Source organism: Coloeus monedula (genome assembly GCF_965178545.1).
Source record: "Coloeus monedula genome assembly, chromosome: W".
NCBI lineage: Eukaryota > Metazoa > Chordata > Aves > Passeriformes > Corvidae > Coloeus > Coloeus monedula.
In genome coordinates this window covers 8,607,815-8,631,544 of record NC_138821.1, presented here as the reverse complement: position 1 = coordinate 8,631,544, position 23,730 = coordinate 8,607,815, and the positions used below count along the sequence as shown (strand labels likewise).

Here is a 23,730-nt window from a genome sequence, read left to right as displayed (position 1 = left end):
AGTATTCACTATCTGACCCTTACAGTGCCAGACCTGAAGTCCCCTCACCAGGATCCAGGGAGGTGATTTCAGTCCTTCTGTGTCTGAGAGATCACTGATCTTGTGTCTCTACAGCAACTACACTGACAGCCTTCTTGGGTGGCCCCCTCTTAACAGCTCTCTTCCCTTCCAGCTTAAATGTGGTTTCACCATCCCACTTCCTCCCATCCTCCCCCTGGTCACACAGAAAGAACCAAAGTGCACCACATGGCCTGTGCTTGGGTCTTCTTTTCCCTCTGACCAGGGCAGGAGATGACTGATCTCTTGGGCTGCTCCTGACAGCCGAGGCCATGGGCCATAGGGATGTGGAAGTACAAAGACTATCTTCAAAGTTGTGGAGCCAGAAAGACACTATCTCTACAGTTGATGTATTCATTTTGTGGTCATACATTGCTGCCAAGCTGTTGGAATATGATGCAGAGGCACTTTGAATCACCTTCCTCTCCACATGGCCTGTGTGCAAGAGACATCCTCTGGATTTTAAGGGATATTATAATTTTTTTAGATCACTTTAGATTACTTCCAGCACTACTAATTCTCTCAAGTACTAGATACCTTTATCTGCAATAGTCCACTTTCCTGGAAAGTCCAAAAGATCTTCCTTAATTGGATATCTTGCCCTCATGCTTGAGAGGAGCTGTCTCCAGAGACTGCAAATTGATTCCTCTTTTCCAATTCCTCTTTCAATTCCCTGATTTCTATCAAGGGATCCCAGCTGCTTGGCTTCATGTCCTTCTAAGTGCTAACTGTCAGCCCTGTTATCCCAGCATCAAAGCAACCAGGTAGAAATCCACTCACCTGGCTGGCAGCTGCAATCTTTTCGCAAGTCTCAAAGTTCTCATGAGGTCGGGGACTGGGTAACTTCAGTTTGTCTCACTCCTTTCAATTTCTTTCTTGAAGGACTGGCCTCTTGATCTGACCCCTCCTCTCCTGATTTCCTGATTCTTCTTCTTCTTCCTCGTCCTCCTCCTCCTCTGGACCTGTCGTTCTGCTTATCCATTTTTCTTTTTCACTACTGGGGCAATGACTGTAGTGGTTGTTTGGGTCCCTATCTCAACCATAGCGTCCTCAAATGCAGTTTGGGTTCCTGCCTCAACTACAGTCCTCTGAGAGTACTGAACTGTGGCTTGATAGGCACAGGCCAGGCCCCAGTACAGGGCAAGGAGCTTCTGGTTTTCATTGGGGAAGGCAAGGCACCCTTCTATCAGGTGACAGGTCAGTTTGTCAGGGTTGATCCCCTGTTCAGGTGCAAAGTCCCAGGTAATGGGAGGTGATTCTACATACCCTGCCACCCAGGGACCAGCCACTTCAGGACACATTTCAATATCTCCTCACCTAAAATCTATTTTCTCTTGATGCCTGAAGATTTTTAGCTTTTTATATATTTTTCATATATTTGTAACTTTGTAGACTGTTAATACATAGTTATAATTTCTAGTACTATTCCTGCCCTCTCCCATAGTTTATCAAACCCTTACTAATACATTCTTGAAATTCTGTTTAGTTTTGCCTTTAGTCTAGCAAGGACACTGTTTTGCACTATATATCATAGACACAATAAAGCGTAGGGCTAAAAGATAGGTGGGGGGGAGGGCTTCAGTGGGACAGAACCCGGGGGAAAATTACCTAACCAACTGCTCTTCTAATTGGACAATATTTGATAGGTATACTAATCAACTAACCTTATAAAATTGTGGAAATACTGTATCACCTGTGCATACCGCCATATTGTGCACCTTAAAGGCTTTCAATTAAAGATTTTCTTTTATATTATCATTTTAATACTGTTTTGAAAAGACTTGTGTTTTATTCCAGGCAACACTCTTACACCAGGATGACACCACTTTCTACAAACCCCATAGTATGCTAACAGTATTAATTGATAGTATGCAACAGCTCATGTAATGATGAACAGGGACTGTGGGAACCTGCATTATGAAAGCATTCACATCAATCTCAGGCAGGGAGAGGGAGATGTATTCCCTCATCCTTTCTGCAAGACAGCTCCCCCTGCACAGCAAGGCCATCAATGGAAAGACAAAGTACAGAGCCAGTGATTGTATTAACATGTTCCCAAGCTCAGCAAAATAAAGAGATAAGCAGTGCATCTGACAAACTCCATGTCCTGCACAGGAGCTTGCTATTTAATAACTACCATTACTATAGCATGCAATAGATATATAACTGCTTTTGTCTCACCCTATGTTGGGCACCAAAAAGGGCTGTGGTGGGTTAACCTTGGTTGGACACCAGGTGCCCACCAAGCTGCTCTATCAGTCCCCTTCCCAGATGGACAGAGGAGAGAAAATAAGATGGAAAACAACTAGTACATTGAGATAAGGCAGTTTGCTAAAGCAAAAGGTTGCATGCACACAAGCAAAGGGAAAAAACAATTTTATTCTCTACTTCCCATCAGCAACAATGTTCGGAGACTTCCTGGGAAGTGGTTGCTCCAAAAGGCAAACATAAATAACGAATAACCCCCTTCCTCCTCCTTCCCTTAGCTTTTATATCTGAACTGACGTCATATGGTATGGAATATCCCCTTGATTAATTTGGATCAGCTGGCCTAGTTGTGTGCCCTCCTAGGATCTTACCCACCCCCATTCTATTGATGAGACGGAATGTTGGAGAGACCATGCTGATGTTGTGCCAGCGCAGCTCAGCAGTAGCCAAAACACTGGTGTGTTATCAACACCTGTCTACCAATGCAAAGCATAGCACTGGGAGGGCTGCTATGGGAAAATGAACTTCAGCTCAACCAGACCCAATACAGCTACTTACTAAGAGCAGAAAGGAGTAGGATCAGGCTCTTTTTGAGTGTTCAAGTGTTACGCTTTTCCTCAGGTCATAGATGAGAGACTTTGATATATGCTTCATAGGAAAGTGATATTAAAAAAAGGTATCTCCTATACAATTTCCTTGAGACCACCAATACATCTCTCCTTTACTGGAAATTCACCTGAAATAGAGCTGGATAAGTTTTAACAATGCCTCTTTATTGAGAGAGGGCACTCATGGGAGCATGCTATGATTACTTAAAAACCAAAGGGAAAGGCAGAGGAAGGAGTTCATTATTCAAGAGGCAATTGCCTTCCCCGTCTCTGTATAAGTGTTGAGTGGAGCCAAGAGCAAGAATGCCAAGTATGCCTGGGCTTCTTCATCCTCCCCCCCTTCGTCTCTGTACTTTACAGCTTACTGCCTCTTCAACTCCAACTACTTTAACTGATAAACAGGGTAGACTATCAAATTTCTGTAGCTGAACGAAATCCAAACAGTGATACTGACTGCATAACCTGCTCTGAAATGCACAGCATAAACAAATGGAAATAATTAGATTTTCCTCTTAATTTCCAGTAGATTGAAGAGTTTCTTAAAAACAATTTGAGATGCAATATTTTGGACTAGAGTGATGTATATATTTCTCTTTTTCCACCTAATTTTCATGTGATACTGCTTCCTACAACACACTTTTTTTTTTTAATACAAGAATACTAAATCAGTTTTGGACTTTGAGGGAGTGTGGCTTTATATTATTTCCATTATAAGTAGTTAACGTATAACACCTTACTTGTAATATCCATTCCAGATTTTATGTGTGCAGTCTGTTCAAGTTTCATACTGATAATATGTAATTTGTTTGTATTGCTTTGTAGCTATACCTCTGACTAAATGCTTGAACCAAAAATCAATGTAATGTTTACATAAAATCCAAAAGAAACACCCAAATTCTGCAGTGATAAAGTATTGAGAGCCAAAGCTAGGCCTTCATGTTGGGAAAATATCGCTATCTCTCTGGCTCTGTAGCTTCTGTGCCGGAGCGCGAGGCGTAGCAATCTCTAAAAGGCATTTCCAAAGCGAAGCCGCTTAGTAGGACCAGCTATATACACGCGTGCATGCAGAAACGCACAGATAGCTTCAGTAATACAAGTTGACAGCAAAGAGGCAGGAAGGGTCTTTGCATGGAGTTCCACAGGAGCAGATTATTGCTTCCACACTGTGAAGGGTTCTAGAGGCAAAGACCCAGAACAATGGAAAGCTCAGGGTTAAGTATGGGAGTGGAGCGAGCGCCAGGGACCAATGGGGAAGCTCTGGGGGAGTGGTGAGGGGCAAAGGCCAATGGGGAGAACAGGGAGGGGAGAACCTTCTAAGGCATGGGACATATAAGGTAACAAGGAGATGGGGAGGCCATGGGCCAACCAGGGAAGCAGAACTCGGGTAGATTAACATAACAGAACAATGCATCCTGAGAGAGGCCTTTCTGGTCCCCCTAACCTGAGGAGGTTCTTTTGGTACTAGGGACTTGTCCCACCAGCGGACTCTCTTTGTCCCTTGTAATGTAGGTTCACCGGCCACCATAGAAAAACAGAGATGGGTTCAGATCTGATCTTCAGAGAACAGCGTTTGAGACCTTGGTTCAACAGGGTGCTTTGTAGAGTAGTGGCTGAAGTGAAAATCTTTCTTATGGTATACTATATGTTAAATAAAAAGAAAACCCAGTTCTTTTGCCTTGTGCTTTATCATGCCAAATGGAAATGCACACTTCTGAAACAGTGTGTGCATGTCTCATTCACTATTATAAATCTGATATCCTGTGTATTGGTAACTGCAGCAGTTTCCATTTCCCAAGAGCTACCCAAACATACCTGCCCTACCAGATTGCTTGGGTTGATGATGAGCTTTAGCATCAGCTCAGTGGTGGGAGAGGTGAAAGCAATGAGGTTAAGTGACTTGTGTCGGTGAATTGGTGGCAGAGTTGAGATTAGGACCAGGGTTTGTGTGCTACTAGAGTGCAACTACTTTCCTCTTATTGAGAGAATGGGTAAATTTGCTGGTAGGTGCAGACTCTGGTGTGAGGTTTGGAAAATTGCTCCCAGCTTGTTTAACTACTGGTAGTTTCACCTTGATCTTAATTGGATGCAACTCTGCTTCTGCAGCTATCATTTACCAAGTAACTTTTTCTTACTATCAAACTTTTATGAATGTTGTGATGGAATGACAAAGAGGGCTTGTAAACCAGCTCCTTTCGATTTTATTTGATATAAAAAGGGTATGACAGAAAGGGTTCATCATATTTGTAATTAAAGCAAGTTCTTTGAGATATATTCTTTCTCAGAAATACATGATGACTTTTGCTTAATTAAAGGTTATCCATAATGAGATATGGTATTTTATTTAAGAATGTAAGCCCTCCTTTTTTTCCCTTCACAGGTTTCCACTTGAGTGGCACTGTGACAGACCCTGCAATGCAATCAGAGCCAGAAACTGTTTGCAATGTAGCTATCAGCTTTGATCGTTGCAAGATTACCTCAGTTACCTGTAGCTGTGGAAACAAGGACATATTTTACTGTGCCCACGTTGTGGCACTCTCTTTATACCGGATCCGCAAACCAGATCAGGTCAAACTGCATCTTCCCATTTCAGAGACACTGTTTCAAATGAACAGAGACCAGCTACAAAAATTTGTACAGTATTTGATCACAGTGCACCACACAGAAGTTTTGCCAACTGCTCAGAAATTAGCAGATGAAATTCTTTCTCAGAATTCAGAAATCAATCAAGTCCATGGTAAGTTTGATGCTTGTTCTTTTGTTTCATTCCCTCGCTGGTTTTTGATATTATTTTTTTTGTGGCACTCAGGAGTGTGGCCTCCTGAAGTCCCTTCCAACCTAATTACTTTTTAATTTTTATGGTGTTTACATTATGGTGTTGCGGTCAGTTCATCACACGTTTCTGCCACTGCTTTCTCCTCAGGGGGAGGACTCCTCACACTCTTCCCCTGCTCCAATGTGGGGTCCCTCTGTCCTGGTTACAGGAGTAGAGTGCCAGTTTAGCAGTATGTGGGTGTAACCAAAAGGTGTATTCGACTCCTGTCCACCTCATTTCTGACAAACTGTTAATGATGGGTCATTTGCAGTAGCTGCCCAGTGCACACTTGACACCTCAGGCTACAAGATGGATGTTAAATGAGATAAGGAAAAAGAGGCAACCCTGCAAGGTGGGGTAGTGTTTCTTTTTCTTCACACCAATGACTCAGCTGTGATAACTTCCTCAGGGGAAGCACCAGCACAGCCACACCCATCCTGAGGTGGTCACCTCTGCTAATGGGCCATAATGGACTCAATGACACCAGCAAAATAGGCAACTGCAATAACTCACAGTATTACATCATTCCATTTTGAAACTCCCTGCCCTGGGGGATGTACTGAGCATTTCCACCTGAACCTAAGCATATATAATCTCTGGTTTTGGGGATTTGGGACATCACCACCACTCGACAGATCCAGAGGAGGACCAAAACTTCCACAGGACCACTGCTTTTGACTGTAACCATCACTTCAACAGGAGTGCAACCACCACTTGATAGGACTGTGACCATCACCCTGACCAACAGGGTGCCAGGTTGTACTCTTTGTGGGTTTAAGCCAGTTTTCTGTGTATCATTGCATTTATTATAATCTCTCTATTAAATAGTAACTCTGACCCGAAATATCTCTTAAGGTAATTGAGTGGGGTTCATTTCTCCCACTGGTTTACTTTTCTACCAGCTCACTCTCCCACAGGAAACAGTTCTCCACAACCTTCTCCAATGTGATTCCAATTTTGACAATGTACAGTTCTTCACAAACTGCTCCAATATAGGACCCTTCCACGTGGTGCAGTCCTTCAGGAACAGGCTGCTCCAGTGTAGGTCCCCCACAGGGTCACATGTCCTGCTACCAAACCTGCTCCAGCATGGGCTTCACTCTCCACAGGGTCACAGGTCCTGCCAGGACCCTGTTCCAGTAGGGGCTTCCCGCAGGATCACAGCCTCCTTTAGGCACATCTACCTCCTCCAGCATGGGGCTCTTCTGTGGGCTGCAGGTGGACCTCTGCACCCCTGTGGACCTCCATGGGTTGCAGGGGCACAGCTGCCTCACCATGGTCTTCACCGTGGGCTGCAGGGGAATCTCAGCTCTGGCACCTGGAGCACCCCCTCCTCCTCCTTCTCCACTGACCTTGGTGTCTGCATAGTTTTCCCTCTCACATATTCTCATTCCTCTCTATGCTGGCCGCAATTGCTTCTGTGCAGTAATTTCTTTCCCTTTCTTAAATATGTTATCACAGAGGTGCTACCGCTTTCACTGATGGGCTCGGCCTTGGGCAGCAGGGGGTTTATCTTGGAGCCAACTGGCACTGGCTCTGATGGACATGGGGGAAGCTTCTGACAGCTTCTCACAGAAGCCACCCCTGTAGCTTCTCCACTACCAAAACCTGGTCATGCAAACCCAATACACCCATAGAAGCTACTGTGGAAAAAATTAACACTATCTCAGTCAAAACCATCACACCAGTCCTTCCTTTACATTTTCTCATATTAGCACTGTCTGCTTCACAGTAGTTTCTGCTTTTCTTTAATGCTATGCACTACTGAACAGTTGTTATATTTTACCCAAGAGTTATGAAATGAAACACAAGATGAAATTACTTATGTCCAAACTTTGAATCATTTGGGGAATCAAAGGCATTTGTAATAAGTAATTTTATCAGCTTTGTTTCTATATAAATGCTATTTAGAATAATTCTGAACACACTAAGTTTATAAAATCAGTCACTATTCTGTTGTGAATCAACATACATTATTGGTTTCTAGCTCTGACCATTTGATCTTTCCATAGTACACATGCTTTTAGTTGTAATTGTTTTCCCATATCTTCTTGATTCTGCCATGAGATTATATTTAATAAAAATTTATTAATCTACATTTCACTTGTATACTTAAATTCATAAGATTTTTATAAAATTAAGTTCAAAAAATTAAGCATGGCTGAGTAAATAATGTGGCATGGTTTCATCTGAAGATTAAAACAACTCTTGTGATACTTCCAAAATAAGGACCAGGGAAGCGGTTTACTTTGAAGATGCTACGTTCTGCTGTTATATTAACAAAAATTTAGAATCATAGAATCATAGAATCATTAAGGTTGGCAAAGACCTCTGAGATCAGAGTCCAGCCTTTGAATGATCTCAACCTTGTCAACTAGACCATAGCACTAAGTGTCAAGTCCGCTTGTTGCTTGAACACCTCCAGGGATGGTGACTCCACAACCTCCCTGGGCAGCTCATTCCAGTGCTTGACAACCCTTTCCATGGAGAAATTCTTTCTGATGTCCAACCTGAACCTCCCCTGGCATAGCTTGAGGCCATGTCCTCTTGTCCTGTTGCTATTTGCCTGGGAAAAGACACCTACCCCCACCTTGCTAGAACCTCCTGTCAGGTAGAGAGGGAGAAGGTCCCCCCGAACTTCCTTTTTTCTGACTAAACACCCCCAGCTCCCTCAGCTGCTCCTGATAGGACTTACTCTCTGGACCCTTCCACAGCTCCGTTGCCCTTCTCTGGACACACTCCAGCACCTCAATATCTTTCTTCTAGTGAGGCGTCTAGAACTGAACACAGGATTTGACGTGCAGCCTCACCAGTGCCAAGTACAGAGGGACAATCTCTTCCCTGGTCTTGCTGGCCACACTATTATTACCGCAGGCCTGGGCCCTAGGGTATATCACCGTGTCCCGCAGCCATAGGGAGGAGGAGGAGAGAAGATCCAGCAGGCAGGAATTGTGCAGCAAGATTGATTTATTTAATTATTTTACAAACTCTTTTATAGACTTTTTTCTTCATAGTCTAATTGGACAAGGATCAGCCACCCCTTGGGGGTGATTGGCCAAAATCCTAAAACATCCATTGTCAAAATATTTTCTACTATACCATAAACAAGACTTTTCAAGATTGCAGGTGGCTTGGTTGTTTACATACTCTGCTACCTCTTCTGTGAGAGAGAAAAGTCTCTCACGGACTTAGAAAATAGCAAGAAAATCCTCGCTAGCAGCATTTTTATATCTACACACTATTGCTGATACAGGCCAGGATGCCATTGGCCTTCTTGGCCATGTGGGCACACTGCTAGTTCATGTTCAGCCAGCTGTTTATCAGCAACCCTAGGTCCAGCCACTCTTCCCCCAGCCTGTAGCACTGTGTAGGGTTGTTGTGACCCAAGTGCAGGACTCAGCACTTCGCCTTATCAAATCTTATTTTGGCTTATTGAATTTACTATTCTACCCTGAGTAATTTGCAATATAGGCTATTCTTTGCTTATTTTAGTCAACCCCCCTTTTTGCTTCTATTTACTTTTCAAGATTAAGTTCTTTATATATGACACTAGTTCTTGAATGTGGCTGCTCAGTTTGAAAGTAGTTGCTTTTAAAATTCCTAATGTAATGATCAAAGTCCTTAATTTTGTTTTAAATGCTGCTTCTTATAACTTGGGAGTTGATTATATTTAACATGTAACCTGCTATGGCCATAAATATAAAAGGCTTTTACCCAGTTTTCAAAATGTATTTGGGTGTTCAGTGTTACAAAAAAATTGTGCATGGTATTTCTGCTTTTATTACTAAGATTGCAATTTAGGAATTTTAGTAAAAGAGCAGGAGTATGTATGTATGGCTGTATCTATATACTGAGTGGAAATACTTTACTTATTGTATTTAACTGTAAATAAATGATGTTAAACCTATTTTAAAAACCAGTCATGACAGAAGTTAACAAAGTCAGAGTGGAAGGAACGGAGATTAATCTGTTAGTGTGTATAAAGTGACACAGTTTAATTACAGGTTTTAATATTTAGTATACAGTGATTTCTCTTTCATAGTTCAAATGGGAACTAATTTATCCTCATAACATCCCTTTAAATTGCATAAGTAATGAGAAAAATGAATTCAAGAGCTGAATTTTTAGCAGCATAATATTGAACATTTGTTAGTAGAACAAAGGCATATCACAGCGCTGGGGCACAGCAATATTGCCAGAGGCTCCGCTCCATTCATTTTACCGTGAACTTAAGTACTTCTTTAAACTGTTACATATTCATTAAGCCCAGAAAGTAATTTCACTCAACTTTCCTCCCTCTGGTCTCTGCCCCCTTCCGCCAGCACGATGCCGCCTCGGTCCTCTGGATAGCTTCAGAATTGAAGGCAGGCACTCCCCCCCCCTCCTCCAGTGCCTCCTCAGCCTACAACTAATTTGTAGTTGACGGTTTCCTTGGGAGGTGTGAGTTTTGATGAGATAACAGACTTCCTGTGATGCATGCGGTTTATCTTCATTTCTTTAAGATGTCCTGGTTTCTGCCTCTGTAGTTTCTCAACTTAAAGGACATTTATTACCATGTGTTTATTACTACTTTTCCCAACATATTACAACTATTTCGAAGTTACAATTTACCCTAATCTTGTTTTACTTAACTATATTTTACTTTAACACTTTCTACATAGTACATTATCACTTATAAATGTTAAAATCATATATGCGAAAGACAACATTTATCATTCACTCTTATCACAGTAACACTTATCCTCAGTTTAGAATTGGGGAGAGGGATTTGGTCATGGTACCAAACTGCACTGCAGTGATTAAATTCAGGACTGCCCATGTTCCTCTCCCCAGCCAAACTGTCCATCTCCTAAAGCCTTGTGCTTGTTTGGGGCCGCACTGCACCCCAAGTGAGGCCGCTGCCTTTGGGTTGACCCTTCAGATCTACTTGCCAGCTATTGCTAGGACTTCATTTCACAGCTCCTAAGGCAGCTCCCTTCTGCAGTCCTGTTGCTTGTTCAGATTGTGTGGAAAAGCCACGCTATGAAAAGCCAGTGTCCACAAAGAAGACAGAGGAGTCCTGCAACTTTATTCAAATAAAGGGACAGATTCCACTAGGGCATACCCCGTGGGGTCTCTCTCAAGGTTTTGGAGGGCACAGCCTCCTTTTATCCTAAACTCCTGGTTGCATGTTGCCCTCTTCCTTTCCCTACTGGCTGAGGTACTAGGAAGGTACAGCCTTCCCAAACCGCCTACCACATATTCCCCCTTGAACATGTATTGTCATTTCCCCCCAAAGTTCAGAAGTTCAGGCCATCTGGGTTCTGCAACAGACTTTGCGCGGACCCATTTGTCCTATTACCCTAAAGTTCAGGTGTTCAAACTGTTTGGGTTCTGTAACAAACTTGTGCAGCTTGATGTTTGTAGAGACATTAAGACTCATTTCGAAGACATTAACACCCATTTCTCCTAAAGACCCTCACCCACCGAGTCCTTTGTAAAGACATTAGCACCCATCTTTCCTATCAAGATAGTTCCCATCCCATGTCTTCAGAAGAAAAGCAGCAGTGTAGTAATCCTATCTGTTGCTCAAGAATGATGGGTGTGATAGAGGGAGAGGAAGCAGACTTCACCTTGTTGAGGAATACACCTAGGGCCAGTAGGTCGGTGTGTAGGTGCAGTGCAAGCTGCAAGGTGTGCCCTGGGTGGGGGAAATGGTTGGAGCCCCAGGCAACGAGCCATGATCAGGCACTGACCCTTTGCCTAAGGGCAAGCAGACCTGTGGCGCTGGCCCATCAATCACCCTGCAGAAGCCAATGAACAACAAGAAGACCCCAGACCCAAAATCACCATTGGAACAGGTGCACAGACTGTAGTAAAAGTCCAGGGATTCCTTTGTTCAGGGTCCCTCTCCAGAGGCACCAGCGCCAGCTGTTATTGTGTCACTGCACCATGATTAAATTACTTAAAGGAAGCAGAGGTCTGAGACTCTGCTATGGGAAACCTGGGGTGGAGCCAGTGAGGGAACCTGGTCTGACTGTGTATGGTGTGTGTAGGGAGTCAAGTAGGGCACCCATCGGTTCACTGGAACAACCTGCTGTGAAGGGGCTTCAGTCACAGCAGTGAAAGTCTCAGGTCAATGGTCAGACTGGGAAATTTCCTTAATGACCTGACTGTAAGTGAATGTAGTGATCTGGAAAAGTGCCTGGTTGAGAGATGTGGAGATGGTCATGTCTCAACCCCAAAACAAGAATAACATGGGCAGTGGGAACTGAGGCTTCTCCAGCAGCAACACCGGGATGCCTGGCTGCTGCCAGGGCTGCAAATGGGGTTTGGATTTGTGCCCAATCTGACATGCCATCTGCTTGCCTTGTTAGTTCATGGCTATTGCTGAAGACTGCCAATGATGTTGAAAGATCAGCAAATTACAAACCGTAGCTAGTGTCAGTTACATGTATATTGAAAATTCTTTATACATTCTGGTTAAAAATTTTGATCATACTGAGTGTAGCCTATATATGATCTTGTGAGAAAATATTGTTATGAGTCAGAAGTACTTGTAGTACTGTGCTGAATAGCATTGTAGAGCTAAGACCTTCAGCTTGGTGTCTTAAGCTTTTATAGTCTTACCTAGTAGCATGAAAATAGCACTGGTGTAAGTATAGCAATGCTGAGCCACTGGGGAAGGCATAGCACAAACTGACTGATGAGTTTTTTATAAAATGTAAACAGTTATGGAAAGAATTTGGGTTTTTTCCCTAAATAGGGAAGTGTAGCTGATAAATCCTAGGCTTTTTAAAATACAAGTTAAAAGTAGCCATACTGTCACCAAAAGTGTAGTGGTTTGGTCCAAAATACTCATTACTGTTTACCTTCTGTGAGATAAGAATTAGGAGAAACGCAAAGCAGGCACCAACCTTGAAAGAATATAAAGAAGTTTATTAACAGACCTAAAAGAAGAAAGAAAAAAATCATACCACACCTTCAGAACACTTCTCCTCCCCCCACCTTTCTCCATTCTCCAAGTGACAATGTAAAAAGACAACCCTTGAGATGTTCAGTCTGTTTGCCACTTCCATAATAACCTTGTTCAGTCAATTTAGGAAGAGGAGTCTCTCTTGTCCATGCTACGAAAGCATTATCACAACAAGACAGCCGCCCGGGTTGCTTCTCTGCTCGCATGGGAGTCCCTTCCCCTCCCCGACTTGCAGCTTTTCCCACAACTGCTTTTGAGGGTCCACTCTTGAAATTACTGGGGTACAATTTTAAGGTTGAGCCGTTCAGAAACAAAAGTTCTCTTCACCCATCTCTGGGAGCATTTCATCTCTAAGAACAGAGGCCCTTCTCCTTCCCTGGGAGCAAAGGGTCTTCCTCATCTTCATCTTTAGGACTATCTCTGGGAGCATCTCTAGGAACTGAGGTTTTCTCCTTTCCCATTTGGAGCAAAAGTCCTCATCGCTTCCATCTCTCCCTGTTCAAACTTCTCATGACTTTACAGCTGCGTCAGCATCTGCCTATCTCAGCGCAGGTGCTTTTGCTCACAAGTTGAACACTCCACCCCCCATGCCTTCATGAAATTACGACGAGTACTCTGATACATCATAGCTTTACAACAGAATTTCAGCTTTAAGCATCTCCTCTTTCTTCTCCCTCAGGTTTTCAGCTCTTCCCAGCACTAAAAGGGTTAATCTCACCTAGGCCTTGCAGCTGGAATGAAGCTTATCGCTGTTGGTCACATGATCTCTGCCGGACAGCAGTGCAGCTTTAGCTGAATCTTGGCGGCACTGGAGGAGGGGGGGAAGCCGAGCTGCTCCATCTGCCCACAGCAGGGATGGGGGGGGGGGGGGGGGGGGGGGGGGGGGGGGTCCGCGGGTGGAACAGTGCCCATTGGCTCCAGGATGGCTGTGGCCCGAGCAGGGCCTGGGCCGGGCCTGCCGGCCCCCCCACGGGGCCCGCAGCCACCTGTCCCAGCACCGGAAACAAGACCGAGCCTCTGCCTCAGGGTTTTCTATTCTTAAGTGTGGATCACAGAGGTGGTCACAACTTTAAGTGACTTAAAGAATTGTCCATATTCAAACTGGCCAGATGATAGGTTCTATCAGGTCACAGAGGAAGCTGTAAGCACCCCTTTGCAAGAACATCACTTCCGGGACTATGCTTGCTAACCCATGACAAAAAGTCAGGAAATAAACTCTCCAACCAGTTTGTTAGGTTAGAAAGTTGGCATTGCTTTATTCAGCACTGAGGTACAGGAGGGATCAATCCACCTATAATGTACACCAGTTATAAAAACTTTTAACTATATATACACTTTAGCAAACAAAGGAATTAGTGTTCATTGGCTACAAGTTACATAGTTCTCCTACAGATTAGAATTCTATCTTCTACTGGTTAATGATTTCTTGCTTCTCCTTCTAATTAGTCCACATTTTCAGACTTTTTATTATCCTTTCCCCAGATAGGGAGAGTTTCACTACAATTGCTGAATTGTCTTTTTTAGTTTCTTCCTTATCTCTGGTTTCTGTAAAATGTCCTTGTAGTCTATAAATTCTGCATTCCTGGTGTCCAGTTCTCAGCAATATCTTTCTTCCAGGCTTTAACTTCCTCTCCCAAGTCTGAGAGCACCAAAGCATGTCAAGTGCTAACTTTAATTGTTTTTCTAATGCATGGACATCACCCAGAGTTTGCCCGTCAGCCACTATTTGTTTCACAGATTAAATCTCCCTTCTTGTTGTTTAGGTCCCAATATTTACATTTTCCCCCACTACTGAATAGACTCCTTTTTAAAGAAGTAGAACTTGTTTGGTAACAATACCAAGATTATTTAAAGATAAATCTCCTTTGAAGTGAGGGATAAATATGTGTGTTTTGTATATTGGTGCTTTTATATATTTCCTTTTCACAGGTCTTTCTTCTGTTTTAGAGCAATGAAATATTTAAACAATTTGCAAGGTGATACTACAAACTTGGGTCTGTTCTGAAACACAAGACTCCTTTAACATAAGCACCTTAGTATAAAGTATAGATTAATAAAAGTTGGGCGTTGGCTGCTATGCTTGATGACAACTGCTTTTGCAAGACAAGAAGCCTAGCCCTGGAAGGGGCTATGATGATAAGTGAATACTAGATGCTATGCCTAATGCTAACTGCTCTTGAAAAAAACCCGAGTGGACTAAGATGATAAGGGAAAGGAATGTGAGCTAATGGGTTTGGCTAACCGCTTTTCTGCAGAACAAGGGCTTAGCCCCTATGGGCTAAGTGATAAGAAGGAAGACGCATGCTAACTACCGTTTTAATGACAAATAGAAGAACTGTCAGAAAGGGTAGAAAAATGTAATAAGAGAGTAGGAACATAATCAATACATGATTACAGATGAAGTATAACTAAAATAGCAACAAAGTGTGAAATAGCAAAATTGTGTATTAGTAAAATAGGCATGTGATGAATGTATTAGATAAGAATAGCATGCCATGTTTGCAACCCTAAGATAAGGAACCCACAAGTTATGTAAGACCCCAACCCCTTAAGACTGTAACTTTTAGATAAATGAACAAAACAAGGGTGGATGCCGAACTTGTAAATGTATAAATAACCTCTGTAAGATGAGCATGGCGGACAGACATGCACATGGAGGTGTTAACCCCTGCATGCTCCCTCTGGCCAGGCCAATAAAGGTGTGATTTACTTTACAGTACCTTACTGTGGAGTAGATTCCTTTGAATCAGTTTGGTGAGCCAGCCAGGAGTGACTCCGTCTGGCTGCGGGACCCTCCGAAGCCGGGATGGTCTAGCAGGTGCCTCTGGAGACTTCTCCGGATAGACCACCCGTGCTCCGGTGGATCATCGTGGGGACGGACAAGATCCTGACATTAAGGTATGCAAACTTTAAGCACCCTTTACCTGGTTGTAACCTGACTAGTCAAAGTAATACACTCCATAAACTGTGCACTGGATGTTGGTTTATTGGGTTACTAGCACGTTTTAAGATATACACGGGGAGTGTGGTTTGAGCCCCTGGGGGGGAGTGACACATTGGGCCCCTCTTTGCAGAAATTTGGAAAATTGTGTGTTTTGTTGATAACAAGTTCTGACTTTTTTTCCCACCTTTTTAACATAATTAAGGTCGCTTCGCTTATATGACTTTTGGTTTGAATGTATTAATGAACTTTCTCTACCTTGTATGATGCTGGTATTGGAGCAGTCTTAGCAATAATTTTTTATTTTCTATTTCATTATTCTGTTGGATATTGCCTTTACATTTCACATACTTCTGTTTCCTCAAACTGCATTTATGTTGTGGTCAGAATTTGGGTTAGGGATTGAACTGGCAATTTTATTAAGCCTTGTGATTTACTTTATCTATACTTGCTTCAAACTGTCTGCCGCCACCCCCTGTGTGTTAAATGTCAGTAGAGGAAAGCCTGGCTGAGGTTGTGGATGGGGCAGAGGAAGGACTGTCCTCTTCATTGTGTGGGTTGTGTGGAGAATGCCATCTGATATTCCTATGCATCTTTTGTAGGCAGTGTGGTTTCACTGGCAGATTTGACACAAAAGAGAGGATTTGTTGGTTTTGTCCAGGCTGCCAGAAGGACAAAATCTTTGGTGACTTTTCTGTTAGACCACGTAGTGTACTCTGCAGGAAGGAATTAAATCGGTTTAGTTTGGAAGAAGGAATTTCTGAGGAACAGGCAGTACATATACTCCAAGAATCACTGTTGAATGAGATGGTAAACAATGAAATACTAGAATTATTACAGGGACTGTATTTAATTGCCTTAACTCAATAATAAAGAGCCTTATGGGAGGGTTCCCTTCTTCAATCAAATAAAGTTGTTTTTGAAAACAACCCTTTCCTACCTTTGACCTCTGTTGGGGTGCTAAAAGCAATAACGCTATCTTTTCTCCCCCTTTCCTTTCTTTACTATTACATCTCTGCAAAGTGCTTTGTAATTCTATTTTTTTTTTGTATTGGTGAGAGTGAATGAAAGTGTGAGTGACTGAGACGTGCAACTGAGCATGAGGCAAATGGGGAGCTCTAACCTGTGTTTCCGTTATCCCATGAGGGAAATGGCCAGGGATGAGCGAAGCGAGTCCCGAAATGATTGTGTGAGAGCAAAAGACACAACTGAGATGCACGAATAAGTGCGAAGTGAGTGGGAGCTCTAATTTGTGTTTCCGTAGCCGCACGAGGGGAGCAGCTGGAGAGGAGCAAAGCGAAAGGAAAGTAAAATGGGAAACAAAGAAAGCCAAGATTTAGTGGCTAAAAGCCCCTTAGGGTGCATACTAGCCCACTGGAAGGAAATCGGGGGGGGGCACCAGGGACAACTGTTAATAAAAAGACTCTTATCAGGTACTGTAATCTGTGGTGGCCGCTTTATAAACTTTGGGGGGGGGGAGAGAAATGGCCAGAGAATGGAATGTTAAACTATATAAACTATAATACTTTATTACAGCTCATCTTGTTTTTACATAGAGACAAAATGGAATGAAGTGCTTTACACGGACATGTTTCTTAAACTCAGGGACCACTCTGAGTGGCAAAAAGAAGGTGGTATTAATTTAGCTCCAATAGATTCTTTTGTTTTAACTGTAGAGAAACAGAATTTGGAATGGGGGATAAGAAAACTGACGCGATGTTGCTCGGCTTGTTCCATAGGAAAACACTGTTTAAAATATCAAAATAAGCAGCCTGAGGAGAGAATTGAGGACTTTGTCAGCCCACCTGGGGTGGATGGGGGGGGGGGGGGAGGACAGGAATGAACTTTCTCCCCCACCATCACCAGAAAGGGGAAGGGAGATGGAAAGAGGTGGACATCGGGCTTCCCCTTTACTATCATTTTCTCCTCCGAGCCTGCGAACTCGAGGGAAACTGAGGGCCCTCTCAGTTTCTTCTGAGAATCGAACTGATGCCTTGAGAGGCCACCTAAAAACAGAGACTAGACAGGAGTAAGGGAATAAAGGTAGGTATTTATCATGGTGTCCCACAGTGGTAGGGAGGAGAAGAGAGATCCAACAGGCAGGAATTGTGCAGCAAGATTGAATTATTTAATTATTTTACAAACTCTTTTATAGACTTTTTTCTTCATAGTCTAATTGATCAAAGGATCAGCCATCTCTTGGGGTGATTGGCTAAAATCCTAAAACATCCATTGTCAAAATATCTTTCTACTGTACCATAAACATAGTTCTACAAGGTTGCAGGTGTTCATAGTTTATAGAACTCTACTAATATCTTCTGTGAGAGAGAAAAGTATCTCACGGGACTGGAAAGAAGCAAGACAAATTCCTGCTAGCAGCAATATTTGTATCCACACTTCCCCCTTTTTGTTTTATAAGATAACAATTCTAATAGGTATTAATCCTAAATAGAAATTTGCATCAGTTATTAATTCTAAATATAGCCTTAAGGGCTTTAACTATCTGACTCCATAACAAGTAATTAAAAGTTCAGTCTCTGCTTGTGGAAGGGCCATCTACCTGACAGTTGCCATCCTGGTCATCATCAGAAGAGTCATTAGGCTGATGATCTACATTCTGGTCACCATTTGGATGGTCTGCATTCTGGTCATCGTTTGGAGGCTGCCTGTTCTGCCTCTGGTGCCGCAGGTCAGGGCGAACACATTTTGCAGGTAGCCACCGTACCCCAGTATCTGTGGAAACGCAAGCATACCCATGACCCCAAACAATAAGCTCATGAGGGCCTTCCCACTGGTTAGTGAGTAAATTCCGTACCCAGACTTTTGCCCGGGGCAGTTGTGTCTCGCCTGAAGATTGCAATGAGAGAAAATGATTCAGAATAACAGGATTATTTGAATTTTGTGGTACTGTAAGGTGATTAATTGTATACAAAGCTTTGTCTAGTTGGCTCTGTGGGGTTTCTCCATGCATTTCCCCTTTTTGTTTTTCCAAAACATGCTTCAAAGTACCATGAGCGCGTTCGACAATGGCTTGGCCAGTAGGAGAATGTGGGATACTGAAGGTATGGTCTACACCCCATAGGTGCAAGAACTGCTGCATCTTCTCCAAGGTGTAGGCAGGACCATTATCAGTTTTCACAATAGCCGGCACACCCAGGACCGAGAAAGCCAATTTCCAATGGGCAATGACATCACGGCCCTTCTCTCCAGTGTGAGCAGAAGTCCACATAGCTGAGGAGAATGTGTCAATAGATACGTGGACATATTTAAGCCGGCCAAATTTGGGGATGTGCGTTACATCTGTTTGCCAAAGCTGCAAGGCTTTTAGCCCTCTGGGGTTTACCCCCACTGGCAAAGGCGCAGTGAGTCCGTGACAGCACAAGCACTGACAATGTCACGCGCTTCGGTTGGTGTCAAATGAAACTGCTTCTGCAGGGTATGTGCACTTTGATGGAAGAAACCATGCGATGCCTTGGCTTGTGCAATTTTGTCAGGCTGAGGCCCTACCCACGCAGGGTTGGCCAGCATGTCAGCCCTGGCGTTGCCTTCTGTTAGAAAATCTGGTAAATCAGTGTGGCTTCGAATGTGCAGAATGTAATATGGACGCACTCGAGCCTGAATTGCAGAGTACAAGGTTTGCAACAGTGAAAACAGAGCCGCATTGTTCACCTCCTTCAGAAATGAACAATCTAAGCATTGGGTTATATCTGCTACGTAAGCAGAGTCAGTAACCAAAGTTACCTGTGAGAATCGCTGAAAAGCCATGGTAACCGCCCTTAATTCAACTAACTGAGCAGAGCCTTACTCGAGGCCTTTCAGCACCTGCCATTCCGATCCCTCCTTCCAGGTAACAATGGCTTTCCCAGTTTTCCCAGAACCATCCATAAAGACGGTGGGTTCTTGTACTGGCACTCGACACTTGGCCACAAGGAAAGTATGGTCGATTTTGCCAACTGCAGTAATTTATGGCTGGGCAGATGGTAAGTGATCTGCCCTGAAAAGTTTTGCAGCGTGCTTTGCAAAGGAGCACTATGGATAAGGCTCCACTCAAAGTATTCCTTTGAGATCGGAATGACAATTACTGCAGGACCCACCGCCATCAGTTGCAAACATCATTGACAGCACGGCATTTGATTATCAGAGAAGCGACCAATTCAAACACCGTGGTTGCGGTCCTTTTTGGCTAATGAGGCAAAAAGACCCATTCTAGGATATGCAAAGGATCAGGCCATTGTGCATTCCACTGGCCAATGATACCTGTAGGATGGAGGTCTGGAATAGTAATGAAAACAGTGATAGCAATGGAGGGATCCACTTGATAAACCTGACGAGTGGAAACAGCCCGTTAGACTTCTTGCAGCGCTCGTCGTACTTCCGGAGTCAACTCGTGAGGTGAATTCAGATAGGGGTCCCCCTTTAATATATTAAAAAGTGGAGGAAGTTGCTTCACGGTTAGACCTAAATAAGGTCAAAACCAATTGATGACACCCAGCAGTTTCTGAGCATCATTCAAGGTTTTAATCGAATCTGGGAATTGCACCTCTTGGCGTTGGATAGTTTGGTCCAAAATTTTCACTCCTAAATATTTCCAAGGAGGATGCTGTTGAACTTTCTCCGGAGCTACCTCTAATCCATAGGCATGCAGAGCAGCGAGCAGCTGAGGCTGTATTCTCAGCAGCTCGTCCTGGGTGGACGCTGCTACCAGGATATCATCCATGTAATGGTAGCAGCGTGCATCAGGAAACTGCTTGCGAACTCCGGATAAAGCTTGAGTGACATACCACTGACAGATAATTGGGCTATTCCTCATCCCTTGAGGGAGGACCTTCCATTGGTATCTCTTAGCAGGTGCAGCATTGTTAATGGCAGGCACAGTAAAGACAAATTTTGGTTTGTCATCAGGATGCAAAGGAACTGTGAAAAAGCAATCCTTCAAATCAATGATCAGTCTGTCCCACCCCATAGGAATCATGGTGGGAGAGGGCATGTCAGGCTGCAATGCCCCCATACCTTCCATTACTGCATTAACTTTTCGAAGATCCTGCAACAGTCTCCATTTCCCTGATTTCTTCTTAATTACGAAAACAGGAGTATTCTAGGGACTAGTAGAAGGCTCAAGGTGCCCCTGTTGTAACTGTTCCTGAACCAGCTGATGAAGGGCATCTAACTTCTCCTTTGGTAGGGGCCACTGAGGTTCAAAGATTGGTGTGTTAGTCAGCCACCGCAAAGGCAGTGTAGGATACTGTGTGCCCTTATGCACAGTGACCCCTATCAAAATTTTGTCCCAATCCGTACCCCCCAAGCTGCCAACACATCCCGTCCCCAAAGGTTAAGGGAAGTGGTAGTGACATAAGGCCTAATTGTAGCTGTGTGCGTCTCTCTGGGTCCCTCATCATCACAGGCCGTTTGCTTAAATAGCTCTGTGTGGTACGTCCTACTCCTGTGATGGCCGATCCCACAGGGGCTAAAGGCCATGAGGGAGGCCATGCAGAGAAGGAGATGATAGTTACATCAGCACCCGTATCAATCAAACCTCGAAGCTGAATCCAGGGTGGACGGGCGTTCGGCAGGATCAGGGTACATGTCATCTGTGGCCTTTGGTCAGAGATGTCTGCAGTCCAGAAGGCCTGCGGAAGTCCCATAGATCCACTGCCGCTATCTCCGTGAGTTGGTTGCTCTATCCTGGGGACACAAGACTTAAAAGGCACTAATTTAGCAAGGCAGGTCTTTTCAGGAATAGTTACAGGGGGTTTTTGCGTGGATACCATAGCATGAATCTGACCTTTAAAGTCCACGTCAATAACTCCTGAGTGCACTAGGATTCCTTGATGGGTAATGTCAGGTTTTCCCACCAGCATTGCACTGAATCCCTGGACTAGGGGTCCATATGCATCCAAGGGAACCTTATAAATACCGCTAGAGTCTAAGACGACTGCTGCTGAGGTGTGGACACCAAAACCATCTGATCCCTGGGTGCTGTCTCTAGGGTGGCTGAATAGGCCTGTGCCTGTACCTGTGCCACCCTATGGGGGAGCGACTGCATTGGAGAGCAATTCCCCCTCCTTGCACCCCGGTGGAAGTTTCCCGACAAAGGCCGACCGTCGTCATGAGTCAGAGATCTACAATAGTCTGAGCAATGCCCTGGCCTGCCACACCTCTTGCACTGGGGGACCGGTGTGTTCTCTTTTTGGCTCGGCTTAGGCCGTTTCTGTTTTTTCGAGTGTTTGGGTTGCTTTGGTTCACGACCAGAAGATGCGTGAACAGGCTTCAGGAACGCAGCCAAAGCAGACCTTTCCTGGTTCCCAGATCCCACCTTAGAGCGGGCCTCGACCATGTCTGTGAGCTCAGGTTCTCCTGGTAAGGCATCTATGATTTTTCTGCACTCCTCGTTCGCGTTCTCTCTCACTAAGTGCCTTAATAACAGCTGCCTGAACCTGTCATCGTCAACCTGCTTCTCTAGAGAAGCAGCGACTTTTTCCACAAAAGAGAGATATGACTCTGATCTCCCTTGAATTATTTCAGTATATCGGTTTCTGGGAGCAATCACCTCTATGGTTTTCAACACGGCTGTCATGCCGACCTGCTGAGCTTGCTGCAGGACACCAGGGGGAAAGGTACCCTGTAGATTGGGATCAGAGAAGGGACCAGTCTCCATAAGAGCATTCGTCCCCACTGCACGTCTAGGATCGTCAGCAGGGAGCTGCATATTCCCTAATGCGGCCTTATCAGCCAGCTTTCTCCAGGTAGTCTCAAAAACTGCACATTGTACAGGTTGAAATAGGATTTGACCTAAGTGCCTGATATCAAATGGAGCAAGCAAATCTGTATTTATCACCCTTATTATTTGCATAACCTCAGCAGAATCGAGCCCATGTTGTGCCACCTTGGATTGTAGATCCTGTGCAACATTCCAGGCAATTACCTCATGCTTATCATGCTGGCCTGAATTTGGGAGAGCCTTATACACTGGGAAAGCTTGGATCTCCCCTTTTAGGGAGTCACTATCATCCTGAACTACTGGCACAGCCTGTGGATGGAGTGTAACAGCTTCCTGATTACTCTCATGATCCTCAAATCTGCTTGGCATCCCCAGTGTTTCCAATAAATCCCAATCGCCTTCCTCCAGAGCCCGCATCTTAAGTGATTCCCAGAAACGGTTGTAGTGGGTCGGGTACACTGTCACAGCGCAGTCCAGAAAGGTCCAGGGGCGAGACTGGAGCAGCCTTTTCTTTCGCCGCCCAGCTACCGCGCGTTTATGCCCTGGGGCCAATGCCTCCTCTGCCTCACTGCCCGACGATGAATCGTTGGGTATGAGCAGCTTTGAGGAGCCGTGAATGAACAGAGGCGGGCGGGGAGAAATCGGCTGACCAGAAGAGGAATTGACAGCAGAGGCTGCAGTCGGCTGTGCAGGGGTTTGAACCGCAGCAGCTGTCGGGGATGCAATCTCGGGCGGTTTTGACCGATCCGGCGCTGGGGCTGCTGTGGCCATCTCCTTTGCCGTGGCAGCACCCGGAGCCACCGCTGTCTCCTGTGCCGCAGTAGCGCCCAGAGCCGCCGCTGGCCGGGGAACGGCCTCCGCAACTGCCGCTTGTTTCGCCGGTCTCGGCTCCACTGGCTGCTGGGACCCCAGTGCAGTGCCGGTTGCTGACACCATGACCGCTGCCGCCGCTGCTGGTTCCAGGTTGGGAGGCAGTCGGCCGCGCCACTTCTGGGTTCGCCGCGTCTCTTGCGGGCGGCGCAGGCCGGCGATCCCCGCGCGGCGAGGTGTCTCCGGCAGCAGCAGCAGCTGCTTTTGCAAGCTGAGCAGCTCTGCCAGCTGCCGTGATACGTTCGGCAGCTCTGTCAACAAGGTCGACTGCTTGGTTCTGCTTTTGCGCGAACCAGTCTGTTGCTGCGGAGGGTGACGAGCCGCATCCGGGCATTTTTGGTGCAGCAGGCGCATGCGCAGATGGGCTAGGAGCCGCCATAGGGGTCCAAGACGCAAGCCCACTGAACCATGGCGCCGAAAAAGCAGCAACCGCCGCTGAGCCGAAAGGCAACGTGGGCTGCGTGCCACCCCGCTGCCCACACCCCCCCGCCAGTTGCTCTGACGGCGTGGGGTCCTGTGGCAGCACAGGACGACCCGGTGCAGGCTCCAGGGCATTCTCCG

At 44.9% G+C, this 23,730-nt stretch overlaps 1 protein-coding gene across 1 annotated transcript in view; it reads left to right on the top strand.

Annotated features, from left to right (window-relative positions):
• Window positions 1-23,730, top strand: part of LOC309584608 (zinc finger SWIM domain-containing protein 6-like) — a 427,911-nt gene that overhangs the window by 242,555 nt on the left and 161,626 nt on the right. The window contains exon 2 of the mRNA XM_082300715.1: window positions 5,251-5,607. Within this exon, the coding sequence (XP_082156841.1) occupies window positions 5,251-5,607 (357 nt within the window). The remainder of the gene's footprint in view (window positions 1-5,250; window positions 5,608-23,730) is intronic.